The sequence below is a fragment of the Tamandua tetradactyla genome, chromosome 5, assembly GCF_023851605.1.
Source record: "Tamandua tetradactyla isolate mTamTet1 chromosome 5, mTamTet1.pri, whole genome shotgun sequence".
Classification (NCBI taxonomy): Eukaryota; Metazoa; Chordata; class Mammalia; order Pilosa; family Myrmecophagidae; genus Tamandua; species Tamandua tetradactyla.
The window spans coordinates 10,779,916-10,800,145 of record NC_135331.1 but is presented as its reverse complement, the minus strand read 5'-3'; the positions used below and the strand labels follow the sequence as shown (position 1 = coordinate 10,800,145).

General features: G+C 35.4%; 1 protein-coding gene across 13 annotated transcripts in view; it reads right to left on the bottom strand.

Moving 5' to 3' along the window:
* The window catches only part of IFT81 (intraflagellar transport 81), a 282,552-nt gene that overhangs the window by 99,217 nt on the left and 163,105 nt on the right, over positions 1–20,230 (bottom strand). For all 13 annotated transcript variants that reach the window (XM_077159817.1, XM_077159819.1, XM_077159822.1 and 10 more), the window contains 2 exons: positions 19,100–19,263; positions 15,599–15,694 (listed from right to left, as the gene is read on the bottom strand). In XM_077159817.1, the coding sequence (XP_077015932.1) occupies positions 15,599–15,694; positions 19,100–19,263 (260 nt within the window). The remainder of the gene's footprint in view (positions 1–15,598; positions 15,695–19,099; positions 19,264–20,230) is intronic.

Here is a 20,230-nt window from a genome sequence, read left to right as displayed (position 1 = left end):
TTGATGAAAGACTGTTTCTCTCTATAAAAGTATTTGGGTAAAAAAAGCTGAAGAAAGCATTATAGAGTATGAACACTTGTAGTAAGTGATAGTGTACAATATTCTACCTTAACATGATAAAATAAATAAACATACACCTTAGCCCAAAAGCCAACATCTTTTTAAAAGAATTTTTTGTGGTAACATATACACCTCAAAATTTTTAACCTCTTTAAACTGTGCAATTCAGTGGTATTAATTACATTTGCAATATTATGCTACCATCATCATCATTCATTATTGAATCTTTTTCATCACTTCAAAGAGAAACTGTGTACCCTTTTAGGCAATAACTCCCTATTACCTCCTTACTCCCTGATAAACTCTATGAATTTACATATTCTAGTTATTTAATATAAGTGAAATCATAAATATTTGTCCTTTTGTGTCTGTCTTACTTCACTTAACATGAATTGAGGGAGGATATAAAGAAGGCAAGGAGGACAAAAAGAAGAAACTGAAAGTCTAAAAAAACAAATCACAGAACTTATGGAATGAAAGACACAGTAGAAGAGATGAAAAAAACAATGGAAACCTACAATGGTAGATTTCAAGAGATAGAACATAGGATTTCTAAACTGGAGGACAGAACATCTGAAATCCAACAAGAAACAGAAACTATAGGGGAAAAAATGGAAAAACATGAGCAGGGACTCAGGGAATTGAAAGACAATATGAAGCACCCGAATATACATGTTGTGGGTGTCCCAGAAGGAGAAGAGAAGGGAAAAGGAGGAGAAAAACTAATGGAGGAAATTATCACTGAAAATTTCCCAACTCTTATAAAAGACTTAAAATTACAGATCCAAGAAGTGCAGCGTACCCCAAAGAGACTAGATCCAAATAGACATACTCCAAGACATTTAATAATCAGAATGTCAGAGGTCAAAGAGAAAGAGAGAATCTTGAAAGCAGCAAGAGAAAAGCAATCCATCACATACAAGGGAAGCCCAATAAGACTATGCGCAGATCTCTCAACAGAAACCATGGAGGCGAGAAGACAGTGGGATAATATATTTAAATTATTAAAAGAGAAAAACTGCCAACCAAGAATTCTATATCCAGCAAAATTGTCCTTCAAAAATGAGGGAGAAATTAAAACCACAGTGGTCAAAACAGCATGGTATTGGCACAAAGATAAAAGTAGTGACCAATGGAACTGAATCAAGAGTACAGAAATAAACCACCAAATCTATGATCAACTAATCTTCGACAAGCCCCTGAATCCATTGCACAGGGAAAAACAGTCTTTTCAATAAATGGGCACGGGAGAACTGGATATCAAAAGCCAAAAGGAAGAAAGAGAAGACCCTTACCTTACACCCTATACAAAAATTAACTCAAAGTGGATCAAAGACCTAATATAAGAATGAGTATCATAAAACTAGAAGAAAATATAGGGAAATATCTTCAAGACCTAGGAATAGGAAGTAGCTTCCTAAACTTTACACCCAAAGCACAAGCAAAAAAGGAAAAATAGGTAAATGGGAACTCCTCAAAATCAAATGCTTTTGCACCTCAAAGAACTTTGTCAAAAAGGTGAAGAGGCAGCCAACTCAATGAGAGAAAATATTTGGAAATCACGTATCAGATAAATGTTTGATATCCTATATACATAAAGAAATCATATAACTCAACAACAAAAGGACAAACAACCCAATTATAAAATGGGCTAAAGATATGAATAGGCATTTTTCTGAAGAGCAATTACAGATGGCTAAAAAGTGCATAAAGAGATGCTCATATTCATTAGTTATAAGGGAAATGCATATCAAGACTACAATGAGATACCACCTTACATCTATAAGAATGGCTGCTATCAAACAAACAGGAAACACAAATGTTAGAGAGGATGTAGAGAAACTGGGACACTTATACATTATTGGAGGGAATGTATAATGGTACAGCCACTGCAGAAGACAGTTTGGCAGTTCCTTAGAAAACTAAGTATCAAGTTGCCCTTTGACCCAGAAATACCACTACTTGGTATACATCCAGAAGAGCTGAAAGCAGTGACACAAAAAGACATTTGCACACCAATGTCCATAGAAGCATTATTCACAATTGCCAAAAGATGGAAACAACCCAAGTGCCAATCAACAGATGAGTGCATAAACAAAATGTGATACACACATACGATGGAATATTACGCAGCAGTAAGATGAAATGACGTCCTGAAACACATGACAACATGGATGAACCTTTAGGATGTAATGCTGAGTAAAACAAGCCAGATACAAAAGGACAGATACTGTATGATTTCACTTTTGCGATCTTGGTAAAGACAAACTGAAAGGCTTTTAATACAGAATATAGGGGACCTAGAAATACAGGGAAGCTAGAGAGGGTAAACAGCTAATGAGGTTGAACTTAAATGTAAGGGAATGGATAGAAGTGAAGGCAGTTCATTAGTGGGTCTATAAGTAATACTACCATCTCAAAGGTGAAAATGATTGAAAGGGGTGTGGTAGTTAGATTCAGTTGTCAACTTGGCCAGGTGAAGGCACCAGGGTAGTCTGACTTCCTATTTGCTGGGTAGCTTTACCCACAGCAAGAGTATCAAGAAATAGGAAGTGGAAGCTGCCACTGTCTTAAGACTGGTGTCCTGAAGCTAGGACCATGTCACTTCCACTGTCAGATTTTTTCAGGGGAGGAGATACAAACCTCATGCCTCAGGAGACAAGTGTCAAAGAACTGTGCCCATCTTTAGTCTTCTACATTCTCCAAGCAGGACCCAAAAGGTCTATTAGTTAGACATTATCCTAGTCTGGTCTCATAATGTGATGCTTCACATTCATTGAGCTCTTTCTGCATTAATAAGGCAGTTCGTGTCCATTGTCTCAATTTGTCCTCACACTGTCTCCGGGAGACAGTACATTGGGTAACAAGGAGTCTGAGGTAGAAAGGTTAGAGGCCTAGTGTGGTAGTTAGGTTCAGGTGTCAACTTGGCCAGGTGAAGATGCCTAGTTTTGTTGCTGTGGACATGAGCCAATGGTCCGTGAACCTCATCTGTGGCTGATTACATGTGCAGTTGGCTAGGAGGCATGCCTGCTGCAATGACTGATTTTTTATTTAATTGGCTGGTGCTTAAATGAGAGAGCTAGCACAGCCCAAGTGGCTCAGCATACCTTATGTCAGCACTCGCAGCTCAGCCCAGGCCTTTGGAGATGCAGAAAGAAATCACCCCAGGGAAAGTCATTGGAACCCAGAGGCCTGGAGAGAAGGCCAGCAGAGATCACCCTGTGCCTTCCCACGTAAGAAAGAACCTCAGTGGAAAGTTAGCTGCCTTTCTTCTGAAGAACTAACTAAATAAATCCCCCTTTATTAAAATCCAATCCGTCTCTGGTGTGTTGCATTCCAGCAGCTAGCAAACTAGAACAGGCGTTGTATAGAGCCATATACACTACTGATTAACACTACAATTATAAATAAGTTCTTGCATGAACTACTTCAAAGGTCTCGTACAAAGAGTTTATACTTTCAGGGTATAGGAGGAAAACTACTATTATATGCTATGGGCTATGTTTAACAGGACTACAACAAGAGTACCACAGCAATACCAGTGGTAAATAATTGGTGGGGGAGGGACAAGAGTTAAGAGGAAGTTTGGATTTTCTATTTGGTGAGGGTATGTTTATCAGTTATTTCTCTCTTGGGAGCAATGAAAATTGTATAAAATTGAGAGTGTTCATGATTATAACACTAAGTGAGGATAATGCAAGACATGGACCATTGACTTTGGACATTATACATGATGCCAATGGATAGAGGTGGCTAAAGGATACAATGACTCAGAAGTAGAGTGGCAAACTGTGGTGTATACATAGGATTGAATATTGTGTTGCTACAGAAATGACTGAAGTCATGAGGCAATGATGTGAATGAACCTGGGGGAAATTATGTGAAGCAAAATAAGCCAGAAACAAAAGAGCAAATTCTGTATGGTCTCATTTAGAAAATATAAGAAAATAGGGGACTAATTGTAAGCTCTTATAGTAGTCACATATAGTCTGGAGCTGTAATTGTCATTTTCAGATTTTGAGGGCCTGTGCTATATATGTATAACCTGATATTTCCCTGGAATTTGGGACACCTAAGACTCAGACGAGGAGTTCTGCAGCTCTGGAAATCAGCATTGCCACATATAACAACTGAAAAATAAATTGAAAAAAAGATCAGGCTTCAATTAGAGATAAAAATGAAGCCGAGTGGGTTGGGACTAAGGTAAATCAGAATATGGGGGTAAAGAGAACATTGTATTTTAGAACTTCACCTACTTTATGAGACCAAAGGAAGAGAGGTTTATTCTGTCCCAAACCTAAATTTTCTGTAGCACATAATCTAACTCAACCTGTCTAGATAGATCATTTAAACAACCCAAACACATGGAGTGCAGAATAGGAACAAGGGTTTGTATTCTGTATAACTTAATGCAATGCCTGGATACATCCCAGAGTTTGTTGGGCAGATAATTAAAAAGTATTGGCAAAGTTCCTTGAGGGATAGGACAGAAAATATGGAACTACTAAACTTTCCCACTGGGGAAACTCCTGATACTACCTCAAACATTAGGGACTCCCAAGTCAGTAGACCAAGTCCTTGATCTTCAGGCTCATTTTTTTTTGGCACGGGCAAGGTACCAGGAAATGAACCCAGGTAGGTCGCTAGCATGGCAGGTGAGAACTCTGCCTGCTGAGACACCATGGCCCACCCCAGGCTTGCTTTTGCGAGGCATATCTATGAACCTTGAGGAAAAGCTGAGCCTGCCTATAGTTTTACCTAAGAATTACTTCCAGAGGACCTCTTTTGTTGCTCAGATGAGGCTTCTCTCTCTAAGCCCAACTTTCCAAGAAAAATCACCACCAGCCCCCTACATAGGATATGACATCCAGAGGGTGAAAATCTCCCTGGCAACGTGGGATATGACTCCCAGGGATGAGTCTGGTCCTGGCACCGTGGGATTGATAATGCCTTCCTGACCAAAAACGGGAAAAGGATTGTAACAAATAAGGTATCGGTGGCTGAGAGAGCTCAAATAGAATCAAGAGGCTACTTCTACACAAGCTTCATCTAGATATTGCTATTTATCATGGTTTCCCAAACCCCAATCAAAACCATTCCTGCCAACCCCAAAGAACACCTAGGGCTCTGTCTGAGATTTTACTAAGGTTCCATGCACTAGGGTAACTTTCCAGAATCCTACAACTTCCAGATGGTTTCCTAGGCCCAATAAGTCCCGAAACCCAAAGGGACCAGCATCTCCAGAACTTCAACTAACTCTATCCCCCTATCCCATATTATCGACAGCCCTTTCCAACGTGAAAAAGTTAGAACGGACATAGCCCAAGCACCCCTAAAGATTGGGAGAAAGATCAAAGGAGAAGGTAGAGTTATTACAGAGAAGTTAGTATTTAAATGGGTAGGACTGCTGAATCATTATATTGATAAATTCTTTTAGTCTCCAGTGTCTTGGAGTAACTACAAAGAAAAACCTAAAATTGTGGAACTATAACCTATGCCGAACTCTGAAATTTGTTCTGTAACTAATTGTTGCAATGTGCTTTGAAATTTATTGCTTTTTTGTACATATATATTTTCACACACACAAAAAAAATCCCAGTGAGTGTGAAGTGGCATCTTATTATGGTTTTGACTTGCATATTCCTGATGACCTATGATGCTGAGCATTTTTTCATGTGCTTTTAGGCCACTTGTATATATTCTTGGAGAAATTTCTATTCAAATCCTTTGCCCATTTTTTAACTGGGTTGTTTGCCTTTTGTTGTTGAGTTGGAACAGTTCTTTATATAATCTGGACATTAAACCTCTATCAGATCTAGGATTTGCAGCTATTTTCTCTTATTCTTTGGGTTGTCTTTTCACTTTCTTGATAATGATCAAGAAATTAAATTTAAAACAGAAGTTTCAAATTTTGGTGAAGTCAATTTTATCTATTGTTTCTTCTGTTGCTTGTGTTTTTTTGGTATCATATCTAAGAACTCCCTGTCAAACCCAAGGTCATGTAAGTTTTCCCCTATTGTTTCTTCTCGGAGTTTTACCATTTTAGCTCTTACATTTAGGTCCTTGACTCATTTTGAGTTAATCTTTGTACATGGTATGAGGTAAGTGTCCAACTACATTCTTCTTTTTACTTTTTTAAATAGAAAAGTTGTAGGTTTACAGAATGCTTATGCATAAAATTCAGGATTCCTGTACACTGCCCCATCACCAACACCTTGCATTGATGTGGAACATTTGTTACAGTTGATGATAGCGCATTTTTACCAACAATATTTCTTTCCATGTGGTATTCAAATTTCCCAGGATCATTTATGGAAGAGACTATTCTTTCTCCACTTTTTGTACCTGGCAACTCTCAAAAGCCAGTTGGCCAGAGATGGGTGGCCAAAGTCAGCATCTTACTTAACTTAGAAACATGAGGGCATTTTCCCTTAACATCAGGAATAAGATTAGAATGCTCATAACCTTTACTACAATTTAATAGTGTATTGAAGGTATTAGCTAATGCCATTAAACAAGAGAAAGCAATCAGAAGCATAAGAATTTGAAAGGAAAATTTGGAATTTATAGATAATATGATTATATATCTAAAAAAACTAAAGAATCAATAAAAAAATTATAGCAAACAAATCAATGGCTTTCATCGATAAATTAAATCAAAAGCCATAAGGAAAGAGAAGACCTCTTTTATAAGAGCAAAAAATAAAATAAAATAAAATATATAAGTATAAATTTAACAAGAAAAGTCCCAAACTTTTATGAGGAAAACCGTTAAACACTCCTGAAAAACACAAAAGTAAACTTGACAAGATAAACTTATGAACCATGTAATAACATGGATGGACCTAGAGAATATTATGCTGAGTGAATCCAGCCAAAAACTAAAGGACAAATACTGTATGGTCCCACTGATGTGAACGGACATTCGAGAATAAACTTGAAATATGTCATTGGTAACTGAGTTCAGCAGGAGTTAGAAACAGGGTAAGACAATGGGTAATTGAAGCTGAAGGGATACAGACTGTGCAACAGGACTAGATACAAAAATTCAAAAATGGACAGCACAATAATACCTAATTGTAAAGTAATCATGTTAAAATACTGAATGAAGCTGCATCTGAGCTATAGGGTTTTTTTTGTTTTTGTTTGCTTGTTGGTTTGTTTGTTGTTGTTGTTTTTTACTATTATTACTACTTTTATTTCTTTTCTTTATATTAACATTTTATATCTTTTTCTGTTGTGTTGCTAGTTCCTCTAAACCGATGCAAATGTACTAAGAAACAATGATCATGCATCTATGTGATGATGTTAAGAATTACTGAGTGCATATGTAGAATGGTATGATTTCTAAATGTTGTGTTAATTTCTTTTTTTTTTTCTTTCCGTTAATAAAAAAATAAAAAATAAAAAAAAAAAAGTAAACTTGAACAAATGGAAGAACATACCATGTTCTTAGATGGGAAGTTTCAGCAACATAAAGATGTAAGATTTGAATCAACTGATAAAATAATGCAACCCCAATAATTAAAAAGTTATCATGTTTTCTTTCCCCTAGAGCTAGAAAAGTTGATAATAATGTTTATTTGGATGCATGAATAGTTAGGAAAAACTTGACAAAGTAAAGCAGTAGGGGGTAGAGGTGGACAGTTTTGCTGGATACTAAAACTTGATTATAAAGCTTCTATAAATAAAACAGCGATATGGCCTTATGAATAGACAAATAGGCCAATGGAATAGAATAAGAAGTCAAGAAATAAATCCAATACCATTTAGAAATTTAGAATAAAATAAAGCAGAATCTCAGATCAGTAGGGGAAAATGGACATTTTACTAACTGGTATTGGGACAATTGGATAGCCATAAATGTATTTTACAAGAAAAAAATTGTAAATGCACCAGAGATTTAAATATAAAAATTAAATTATATAAGTCAAAAAAGAAAACTTGGAAAAGAAAAAAAAAAACAAGTAAAGAAAACTTGGGGGGTGCAAGGGTAGTTCAGTGGTAGAATTCTTGCCTGCCATGCAGAAGACCTGGGTTTGATTCCTGGCCTATGAACTCCTCAAAAAAAAAAAATTTTTTTTTCAACAAATGCTGCAATAATGGGGTAGTCACATGGAAAAACAATGAAATGTGACTCTCACTATACAGTATACAAAAAAAAAAGAAAAGAAAACTTGAGTAAATTTCTCTATAGGCTAAAAGCGGAAAAAACATTCCTAACTATGACTCAAAATCTAGAAGCAATAAGAGAAAGGACTGATAAATTTTATTTCATAAAAATAAAAAATGTTTCCAAGGCAAAAATGACACCATAAGCAAAGTAAAAGGACAAATGATAAACTGTGGGAAAAAAATTACAACTTATATGCTAAGCAGACACTAAAAAGATTTTCTAAAAATAAAGATTTTCTAAAAATAAAGAAAAGGCCAACAATCCTATAGAAAAATGACTATATATATATAAAAGGACAATTCACAGAAAAAGAAATTAAAATGGCTGTTCATACTCATACAGTATGAATAGGGGATTTTCACCCTTGTTCATAAGATATCATAGGCTATCATGTCTCATCTATAAGGATGGCAAAATCTAAAAGTTTAACAACATACTCTATTAGTGAGGTGATGAGAAGACAGGCGCTCTCATACTGCAGATGGGAATGTAAAATGGTGCAACTCCTCTGGAAAAGAATTTGGCAATATCTAGCAAAATTATATATGCATTTATCCTTTGATGTAGCAATCCCACTTCTAGGACTCTATTTCAAAGATAAACTGGCAAAAAATACACAGGCATATGCATAAGGCTATTCAATGAAACATTATTTGTGAGAGAGAAACAATGGCAACAATCCAAATGACCACCAACTGTAGTGTACCCACAAAATGGAGTACACCATGTGGCTGTAAGAAGGAATAAGCATACCTACTAGGATGGTTATAATAAAAAAGACAGAAAATAACAAGTGTTGATCATTATGTGGAGAAATCAGAACCTCATACATTGTTGGTGGGAATGTAAAATATGTAGCTGCTTTGGAAATCAGATTGGCAGGCCCTGAAGACTTTGAACACAGAGTTACTATATGACCCAGATATTCCACTCCTAGGTATATATACTCAAAAGAAATGAAAGCATATGTCAACACAAAACCTGTACATACATGTTCATAACAGCATTACTCATAGTAGTCAAAAAGTAGAAATATCCCAAATGTCCCTCAACTGATGAATGGATGGTAAACAAAATTTGATAAATAGCCATATTTTATTATTTTGGCTATAAAGAAATGAAGTACTGATAAATGCTACAACATGAATGAACCTTAAAAATATTATGCTAAAAATGTTCTAAAAATTATCATGGTGATGAATATACAACTGTGTGATGATATTTTGAGCCACTGATTGTATACCATGTATGGACAATATGCATGTGGAGATCGGTCAAAAAACAAAACAAAACAAAACAAAAACACTATGCTAAGAGAAAGAAGCCAGTCACAAAGGACCATTTAGTGGATGGCCCCATATATGTCCACAGTAGGCGAATGCATAGAGACAGAAAGTAGACTGGTGATTGCCCAGGAGTGGATATTTGGGAAAAACGGGGAATGACTGCTAATGGGTATGGGGATTCTTTTTAGATAATGGAGATGTTCTAAAATTGATTGTGGTAATGGTTGCACAACTCTGTGAATACATGAAAAACCACTGAATACACTTTAAATGGGTGAATTATATAATATGTGAATTATTTAATCTCAATAAAGTTATTATAAAAAAGGAATAAAGATCATTCTATTACGGAGTTATCTCTAGTACATACTGTTAAGTGAAAAAAGGAAAAGAGAAGAATGTATAATATGTTCTTGTTTCTCTAACAAGGGAGATATATGAGCACATATTTATATGTGTATATATAATCTCATTTTAATGGAAAAGTAAGCAACACAAAACGGGGAGGAGAGAAATGAGAAACAATAGTTTCAGTGGCTGAAAGATTTCAAACAGAGTCGAGAGGTTATCCTGGAGGTTGTTCTTAGGCAATATATAGATATCCTTTTTAGTTTATGGTATATTGAAGTGACTAGAGGGAAGTACCTGAAATTGCTGAACTGTATTTCAGTAGCCTTGATTCTTAAAGACAATTGTATAACTATATAGCTTTTATAGTGTGACTGTGTGATTGTGAAAACCTCGTGGCTGATGCTCCCTTTATCCAGGCTACGGACACATAAGTAAAAACTAAGGACAAAAAATAAGTAAATACTGGGACGGGGAATGCAGGGTAAAAAATTTGGGTAGATTGCAATACTGGTGCTCAATAAGAGGGAGGGGTAAAGAGTATGGGATGTATGTTTTTCTTTCTTTTTTCTCTTTATTTCTTTTACTGGAGTGATGCAAATGTCCTAAAAATGATCATGATGATGTCAAAGAACTTCATCAAGAAAGTAAAAAGACAGCCTACACAATGGGAGACAATATTTGGAAACGACATATCAGATAAAGGTCTAGTATCCAGAATTTATAAAGAGATTGTTCAACTCAACAACAAAAAGACAGCCAATCCAATTACAAAATGGGAAAAAGACTTGAACAGACACTTCTCATTAGAGGAAATACAAATGGCCAAAAGGCACGTGAAGAGATGCTCAATGTCCCTGGCCGTTAGAGAAATGCAAATCAAAACCACAATGAGATATCATCTCACACCCACCAGAACGGCCATTATCAACAAAACAGAAAATGACAAGTGCTGGAGAGGATGTGGAGAAAGAGGCACACTTATTCACTGTTGGTGGGAATGTCAAATGGTGCAACCACTGTGGAAGGCAGTTTGGCGGTTCCTCAAAAAGCTGAACAGACAATTGCCATATGACCCGACAATACCATTGCTAGGTATCTACTCAAAGGACATAAGGGCAAAGACACAAACGGACATTTGCACACCAATGTTTTTAGCAGCATTATTTACAATTGCAAAGAGATGGAAACAGCCAAAATATCCATCAACAGACAAGTGGCTAAACAAAGTGTGGTATATACATACGATGGAATATTATGCTGCTTTAAGACAGAGTAAAGTTATGAAGTATGTGACAACATGGATGGACCTAGAGAACATTATGCTGAGTGAGATTAGCCAAAAACAAAAGGACAAATACTGCATGGTCTCACTGATATGAACTGACATTAGTGAATAAACTTGGAATATTTCCTTGGTAACAGAGACCATCAGGAGATAGAAATAGGGTAAGATATTGGGTAATTGGAGCTGAAGGGATACAGACTGTGCAACAGGACTGAATACAAAAACTCAGAAATGGACAGCACAATACTACCTAACTGTAATACAATTATGTTAAAACACTGAACGAAGCTGGATGTGAGAATGATAGAGGGAGGAGGGCTGGGGGAATAAATGAAATCAGAAAGAAAGCTAGACGGTAAAGATTGAGATGGTATAAGCTAGGAATGCCTAGAGTATATAATAATAGTGACTAAATGTACAAATATTAAAAATGTTTGTGCATGAGGAAGAACAAAGGAATGTCATTATTGCAGGGTGCTGAAAATAGATGGTAATTAATATTTTAAAATTTCACCTGATGTGTGAGACTAAAGCAAAAAAGTTTGTTACAAAATTTATATTTTGACTAGTGCATTTCCTGATATAACTTATGTAGATAGTTTGATTGAACACCATAAGTACTTGGAATCTCAGGCAGGACATGAGATTTTGTTGGTTTGTCCAGAGTGATGCCCCGATGAATCCCAGAGTGATTTGATCAGTGAGTGGAAAAGTATTTGCAAGCCCCCTTCGGGGAATGGTGAGAGCAGGGAGAAATTCAACTTCCCCAAGTTGAATTCTTGATATTCTCACAAGCAGTGTGGACAACCAAAGCTATAGGCTGAGCCCCCAGCCTTGGGGGTTGTTCATATGAAACTTAACCCCACAAAGGAGAGGTCAAGTCTACTTAAAATTTAGGCCTGTGAGTCACCCCCAAGAGAACCTCTTTTGTTGCTCAGATGTGGCCTCTCTCTCCAGTCAACACAACAAGCATTCTCACTGCCCTCCCCCGTCTACGTGGGACATGACTCCCAGGGGTGTGGACCTTCCTGGCAACGTGGGACAGAAATCCTAGAATGAGCTGAGACTCAGCATCAAGGGATTGAGAAAAACCCTAGAATGAGCTGAGACTTAGCATCAAGGGATTGAGAAAACCTTCTCGACCAAAAGGGGGAAGAGGGAAATGAGACAAAGTGTCAACGGCTGAGAGATTCCAGAGTTGAGAGGTTATTCTGGAGGTTGTTCTTACGCATTAAGTAGATAACACCTTGTTAGTCAAGATGTAACGGAGAGGCTGGAAGGAACTGCCTGAAAATGTAGAGCTGTGTTCCAGTAGTCATCTTTCTTGATGATGATTGTATAATGATACAGATTTCACAATGTGACTGTGTGATTGTGAAAACCTTGTGTCTGATGCTCCTTTTATCTACCTTGTCAACAAACGAGTAGAACATATGGAATAAAAATAAACGATAGGGGGAACAAATGTTAAAATAAATTTAGTTTGAAATGCTAGTGATAAATGTAAGTGAGAGGTAAGGGGTATGGTATGTATAATCTTTTTTTCTGTTATTGTTTTACTTCTTTTTCTGTTGTCTTTTTATCTCTTTTTCTGAATTGATGCAAATGTTCTAAGAAATGATGAATATGCAACTATGTGATGATATTGAGAATTACTGGATATATATGTAGAACGGAATTATATATTAATGTTTTTGTTTGTTCTTAATTTTTTAAATTAATAAATAAATTTTAAAAAATGATCATGATGATGAATACACAAACTATGTGATGGTATTATGAGCCAATGATTATATACTTTGGATGGATTATATGGTATGTGACGGTATCTCAACAAAAATATTTTTTAAAAAGTCAGCCACAAAAATTTTTTTAAAAATTATTACCTATGGGCAAAAGAAAGAATATCGAGGGGAGTATAGATATAGACATTAGAAACTTCTTAAAATAGGCCTTGTTTTATAGATTTGACTTTGGAGCCAGGTAAATATTTTTTTTAACTTTTTTTTTTGTTGTATAACATTTATACAAACAAAGCAAAAAAAGAAAGCAGCAATAGTTTCCAAAGCACTATTCAACAAGTAGTTATAGGACAGATCCCAGAGTTTGCATTGCTACCATAGCCAGGTAAATATTTTAAATAATTATAAAGCAAATTAACCACTAACTTGAGACAAACCTATATATGTGTCCAGACTAATCAGTGGCATAACCATAGAGTGGGTTATATTCTAAAGGCAAAATGAACTGAAAAAATATGTATTTTACATAGTTTTCATATTCTTGGTGATAGTATTGGTACTTGTATTCTGAGATTTGTTGTGTGGAATAAGACAAATGATGAATTATTTTAGTGTCATTGAGAATAAGGCTTTTCAATGTAGAATAAGGAGAGAGAAGTGAAAATAATGAGGCTAGGGAAAAACTCAGTATTCCTGAATCTGAACTGGAAAGATTAGCATGAACTCATGGTTTATTGTATGGGTGAGAAGGAAAAAAAAATTTGGTAGTTCTTTTCACAGAAAAGACCTAGAATTGGTGACCCCAAGAGTAATGAGAACTCCTGGCATCCCGTTTGTGGTCTCTAAATATCATTTCCTATTAAAGCAAATCAGGGCTTATAGGAGAGAGTCTATTCTAGGACTTGGATAGACACTGTAAAAGATGAGCCCAGAAATGTCTTAAATTGTACCAGAGTGCAAGGAAATGATCAGACTACTAGGATCTTAAACGGACTCAGAAATTAACTTGAAAAACTTCCCATTAGCCAAAAATGGGAGAATTTGAGCATCATTGAAGAAAATGTTAAAAGCTTATCAAATATACTTATTTCTATGACTCAAAGACATTAAAAAAATAAGCAACTAAAACAAAAATAACAACAACCCTAATTTTTTAGAGTTTTTTACTGTCGGATGATACAAAGGAAACCAATTCATTTTGAAAACTGATAAAGAAAGATAAAAATCAAGCATATATCCTGCCTTTCCTATATGAACTGTACTTCAGGGTAGCTAAATACTTGATGACAGGAGCCTTCTCTTGATAGAATTATTCCAACTAATAAATGAAGAAGGAATAATAATTAAACATTTTGCAACCTCAAATGAAATCAATGGATAGGCAATGATAATCAATGGCTGCTAATATCATAAAAGATCATGCATTATGTACCTCCAAATGAAATGACACAATACCACCTAGAAAGTATTCTTGCCTGAAAAATAACAAAACAATCTATTTAGGCTTCTAGTTCTAATTAACAGGAAATACAAGAGACACAGGAATATGCTAAAAGATACCATAGGGATGCAATCAGTAAAATCTCAACTATAGAAACACTATAGGATAAATGACCCAGTTTCTTCAATAAAAACATTGCAAAAAAAGTATTAAATAAATAACTGGGAAGGAGAACCCACAAATTAAATACTTAAATATATCAACCAAATGCAGTGTATGAACGATCCTGATTCAAACAAAGTAACTATAAAAAGATAAAGAGACAACAGAAATATAAACGCTGCCTAAATATTTGCTGTTATTAAGACATTATTGGTAATTTTTTCAGATGCAATATATCACTGTGGTTAAGGTTTTAAACACTTTTTATCTTTCAGAGAAAAAATTCTGAAATATTTACAGATGAAATGATATCTATAAGCCCGAGATTTGCTTCAAAATAATGATGTGGGGATGGAGGGGTTAAATATGAAACAAAGATGGCCTTGAGAGCTACAGTGCAGAGACCCATAAGGACTGATTGTACTATTCCCTCTGCCCTTGTATATGATTGAAACTTTCCATTATAAAAAATTTTTAAAAAGTTCTAATCTACTTGAATAATTTTTGTTACACAGCTCAGTGTTTTCTGAGTTCTACAATGCTCATCACACTAACCTCCTCCCAGTTGGGTTCTTGTCAGATAAGCCACAGCTTTCATTTTAATCTTTTGTTGAAAATACAACACAACATACATACCCACACAATCTAATAACAAGTGGCTTATCACTAAAATTTAATTCATTGTATACATACAAGCTAACTTTAAACCTGAAAAAAGTTACAGTGCCTTTTAGTTTCTTAAAGGTTATAAATATTTTGACTTATACCACCTACGGTAAGCTTTTATTTAAAAACTGAAATTCCACACTCAGATATAAATACAAACAGTTCTATTACAACAGTTTGCAGATGTAAGGAAACTACACATTATCAGCTGTACTGCATTTGTAACTTGAACATGCATCTTTTGCAGCTTTTCCACAAATTCTGTGACATAATCTGGAGATTAAGTAATTTATTCTTTAATAATAAATTAGCATTTGTTCTTTACTTCCTGCTTACTTTAAGACTATAGATAACACACTGATGGTTTTTATGAAAATGTTCATCAATAAATTACAGATCTAACTATGTAGGTCAAAAGACTGGTCTTACCTGTTGTCTATATAGTGACAGTTTGCCTTCAATTGGCTCATTTCTCATCATTTTCTTTTCAATCAACTGATTGATCTGTGTGTTTATTTCATTTATCTAAAACAACACGAAAGTAAAAAATGTTAATACTCTCTCTATGGTTACACAAAGTAAATGACATCTGGCCAACCTAAACTTTGATTTTAGAATTCTTTTTTTTTAACATGGGCAGGCACCAGGAATTGAACCCGGGTCCTCAGGCATGGCAGGCAAGCATTCTTACCTGCTGAGCCACCGTGGCCCTGATTTTAGAATTCTTATCAGTGATTTGATGGAAGGAACAGTTTCATTAAGGCTGAGATGAGTTGTAACAATTACTATGAACAATTTACATTTAATGGTACATGATATATTTTAACCATTCAATTATTTATACAGATTGAACTATCTTTGTCTAAATTATCCTAAGTATTTTATATGAAAATGTATACATTATTATCAATAAGGTGATATGTAAAATGCTAAAGCTATCCGCTCACTGGGTCGTTTTTCAAATCACTGCAAGTGATAAAGACGAGTCTGAACAAACCATCCTAAAGGGATTGGTAAAAGGAATTTACAAACCCAGCCAAAAGTTGACATAGATGGCATCTAAAAACTTTTCCTGTTCTAATGATCTAATGATTCCATGATAACTTATTTATCCTGGTCACTCATCTAGATCTTTCTAAAATGTAATAAAATAAAATTGACTGAAATCAATAAAAACATGCAGTACCTCGACAATTTTTTAAAAATTAATGGCTTTCAACATATCTATCCTTTGAAAATTCTAGAGTGCTCCTGTTAATTCTATGCCATTAAATCTGACTATCTAATTTCTCTATGTGAATTAAAAGAGTAAAATGGTCAGAATTATGTATTTAATAGTAGTGGCTATTAAGCACAAATTAAGAACATTAATTAATGTGGTGGTTTGGAACTGTATGTACCCCAGAAACTCATGTTTTTAAGCTAATCCATTCCTGTGGGTATGAATTCATTGTATGTAGGATCTTCTGATGAGGCTACTTCAGTTAAGGTGTGACTTAAATCATTCAGGATGGGTCTGAAGCCTCTAACTGGAGTCCTTTATAAAAGGAATGAATATAGACAGAAAAAGCCATGGAAGCAAGAAGCTGGAAGCAAAGAAACCTGGAAAAGAAGGGAGAGACCAGCAGATGCCACCATGTGCCCTGTCATGTGACAGAAAAGCCCAGAATTTCTGGTAGTGGGTCTGGGAAGAAACCATTGCCTTAATTAAGCCTAAATTTGGCTGTTCTCACAGCCTCAAACTATAGTCTAATAATTCTGATTGTTTAAAGTCAACCTATTTCAGGGTATCTGTTTAAAGCAGTTGTCATGGTCAGGTTCATGTGTCAACTTGGCCAAGTGGCGGTACCTGTTCGTCTGGTTGGGCAAGTGCTGGCCTGTCTGTTGCAATGAGGACATTTCATAGAATTAGATCATGAGCATGTCAGCTGCATCCACAGCTGATTCCATTTGTAATCAGCCAAGGGGAGTGTCTTCTGCAATGAGTGATGCTCAATCTAATCACTGGAAGCCTTTTAAGGAGGATTCAGAAGAGACAAGCTCTTTTCCTGCTTTGGCTGGCAAGCCTCTCCTGTGGAGTTCGTCCAGACCCTCCATTGGAATCATTGGCTTCACAGCCTGCCCTGCAGATTTTGGACTCTGCATTCCCGTGGTCACGTGAGACACTTTTATAAATTTTATATTCACAAGTATTCCCTGTTGATTCTGTTTCTCTAGAGAACCCTAACTAATACAGCAATCTAGGGAACTAAAACAAATTGTGGTATCAGGAGAGTGGAGTGCTGCTATTGCAAATACCAAAAAATGTGGAAAAAGCTTTTGAATTAGGTAATGAGTAGAGGCTGGGAGAACTGTTAAGTGCTTGATACAGAAGGTTTAGATTGTTTGGAAGAGACTATTGGTAGAAATATGGAGACTAAAGTATTTCTGATGAATCAGATGGAAGGCAAAATTTGAGTGAAGAAGTTGGATATTTAGCTGAGGAGATTTCAAAGCTAAATGTGGAAAATGCAGCTTGGTCTCCTTGCAGCTTATAGTAAAATGCAACAGGAAAGGGATAAACAAGAACTGAAGTCCTGGGCCAAAAAAACCAGAAATTGATGATTTCAAAAATTCTGAGCTTCCAGAAAGCAAATTCCCAGAGAATAGTGCTCCATGTGATGATTTCACTGGATAAGGAATCATTCAGCTATTTCAGTGCAAGTCAGGACTGGAAATGCAGTTATGCAGAAAGGATTTGTGGAAAGTTCTTTTGTCTGATGGTTTGGACCCCTGTGTACTTCATGTGAAACTGGCAAATTTTTTGCAGGATCTGTATGAATGACATCACTGGAAGCCTGGACTAAAACAGACAGAAAAGGAACAGATTGAGGGAAAAATGACTTCAAAGGAAGAACCATGGAAGCTAGGGTCTAGACTAAAGATATTTTCTTGGGCCAAGAGAGTGAGCACAGCCACGTGCGTGGAAAGGGTGAATAGGCCCTGGCACTTGGAGAGAGTGGCCCTTCCACCACATTGTTCAGGAAGAGAGCTACCATGTTTGGGGGATGGCAGAGAGTCTGGTTACCACCCTAGATACTTGACATGGGTGGGCCTAGAGCCTCATGGTCACCCAATGCATGAAGATGATGGAACTTTCACCCTAGTGCTCAAGGAAAGCATGGCTGCTGCACAAGTGCTTGGAAAGATTGGGGTTGCCACATCATTAGACCTAGAGGACAAAATATTGTTCTAGAGTTTACTGTCAGAACTTGAAATCTAATAGAGTATGCCCTGCAGGTTTTGGAATTGTTTGGAACCTGTGACCTCTGTTTTCCTTCTAATTTCTCCATACAGGAATGGAAATAGGATAGATATAAATATCTGTTTCATATATTGGAAGCAGATAATTTGTTCTCTGGGTTTCACAGGCCCACAGAGGGGAACTGTACGCCAAGAGAGACCACACCTATAACCAATTTTGATGAGATCAAATGAAATGACTTGAGGCTTTTGGGATATTGTGATGGAGCATTACAACAAAGTTTATTAATTCCAAAGCTGGCATACAAGGGTAATAAAATACCAGCTTTAAATATAAAATTGCTATAATGTTATTCTTGAAATAAAAATTAAAGAGATTTAAAATATTTAAATTTTTGCCATCTAACCGATTACAGTATAAACACAGAAACCTATGAGTCAATTCATATATATTAATTTATATATCCAAGTTACTTAGTTTTCTAATCAGTTGACTATGCTTTTATAATACCATATAGATTAAGGAGCAGGATTACATTCTCTATTTTCTCAAAGAGAGTTATCACTCTTAGCACAGGTTAACTACAGTCAAGAGTGGGACATTGTAGAAAACAGCTCACATAATTTTCACAGGACTGGAGGTGAGATAAAATTGAGAGCTATAAAAAGAAAATGATTGTCACTTACCTTAGATTCAAGTTCAAGAAGATCAGAATGGCCCATAGCTGGCTCTGAAACCACTTTTTGTAAAAAATGTAATTCTTTTTTCTTGTTCTCTAATTCTTTAGGAAATTTTTCAGTTACCATATATGAATTAAACTTTATCTCCTCCTCTAGCCTCTTCATTAAACCTTTAAAAATAAAACAAATAAATATTTAGCCCAAAGAGTAGAGTATAATGATACTGTTCTGCATATAAGACATGGATAGTAAGGCATATGTCTAAAGCATTCTGTATAATGTCTAGTACAGTACAATAAAAGATTGGTCAATAAAATTTTCTGAAGGTAGTGAGAATGATAAAGAGGCAAATCAAACAATTTACATGAAAAATATCTAAATAATCATAGAAAAAAGTCATATTATGATCCTTCAAAATTGTAGTCTAGTTACTTCAAACTACACACTATGCAAAAACAACATTTGCAGATTCGGATCTATTTAGGGATGTTTTCCCTCTTAAATATTTAAGAAATCCATGAACCAAATGATAATAAGCTAATGACATTAAATCCATGTTCTCTCTTATATAAGAAATTATACATTATACTTTATTAGCTTCAAACCAATGAAGATATTACTAAAGGTATAACAAATTAAAACTTGAAAAAGAAATTATCTACATTCATAAATGTTTCAGTCTTTCCATGTCTTGGTTTTGATTTTTTTAAGTATTTGTTTACAGTTACGTGGCAATTTAAATGATATGTTTGAGATTTAACAGTTTTCTTATTTTGGCAGAGTGCACAGATATACACACACAGATTTTCAGTGAAGAATAGTTTTGTTATAAATTCCCAGCCTAGAGAGCTTTAAAGTTTATTTCAAATCTTTCCATTACATATTTACACATTCTGGTTTGACTTTTTAAAACACTGGATTTCCGGTTTAAGTAATCTACGTACGCAAATTGCATAACAAATATGGCCCAAAGCCTTAACATTATTTTTAGTTCTGTTGTGCTACATATATATTAACATGTGAAAATTTATTCATGGCAAATTTACAAGTTTTCCATTCATTCTCACAATTTCCCCTCTTTTTTCAGAATTGGGGAAAGGGAGGAAAAGGAAAGTATTTAGAGAATCATACTATAAT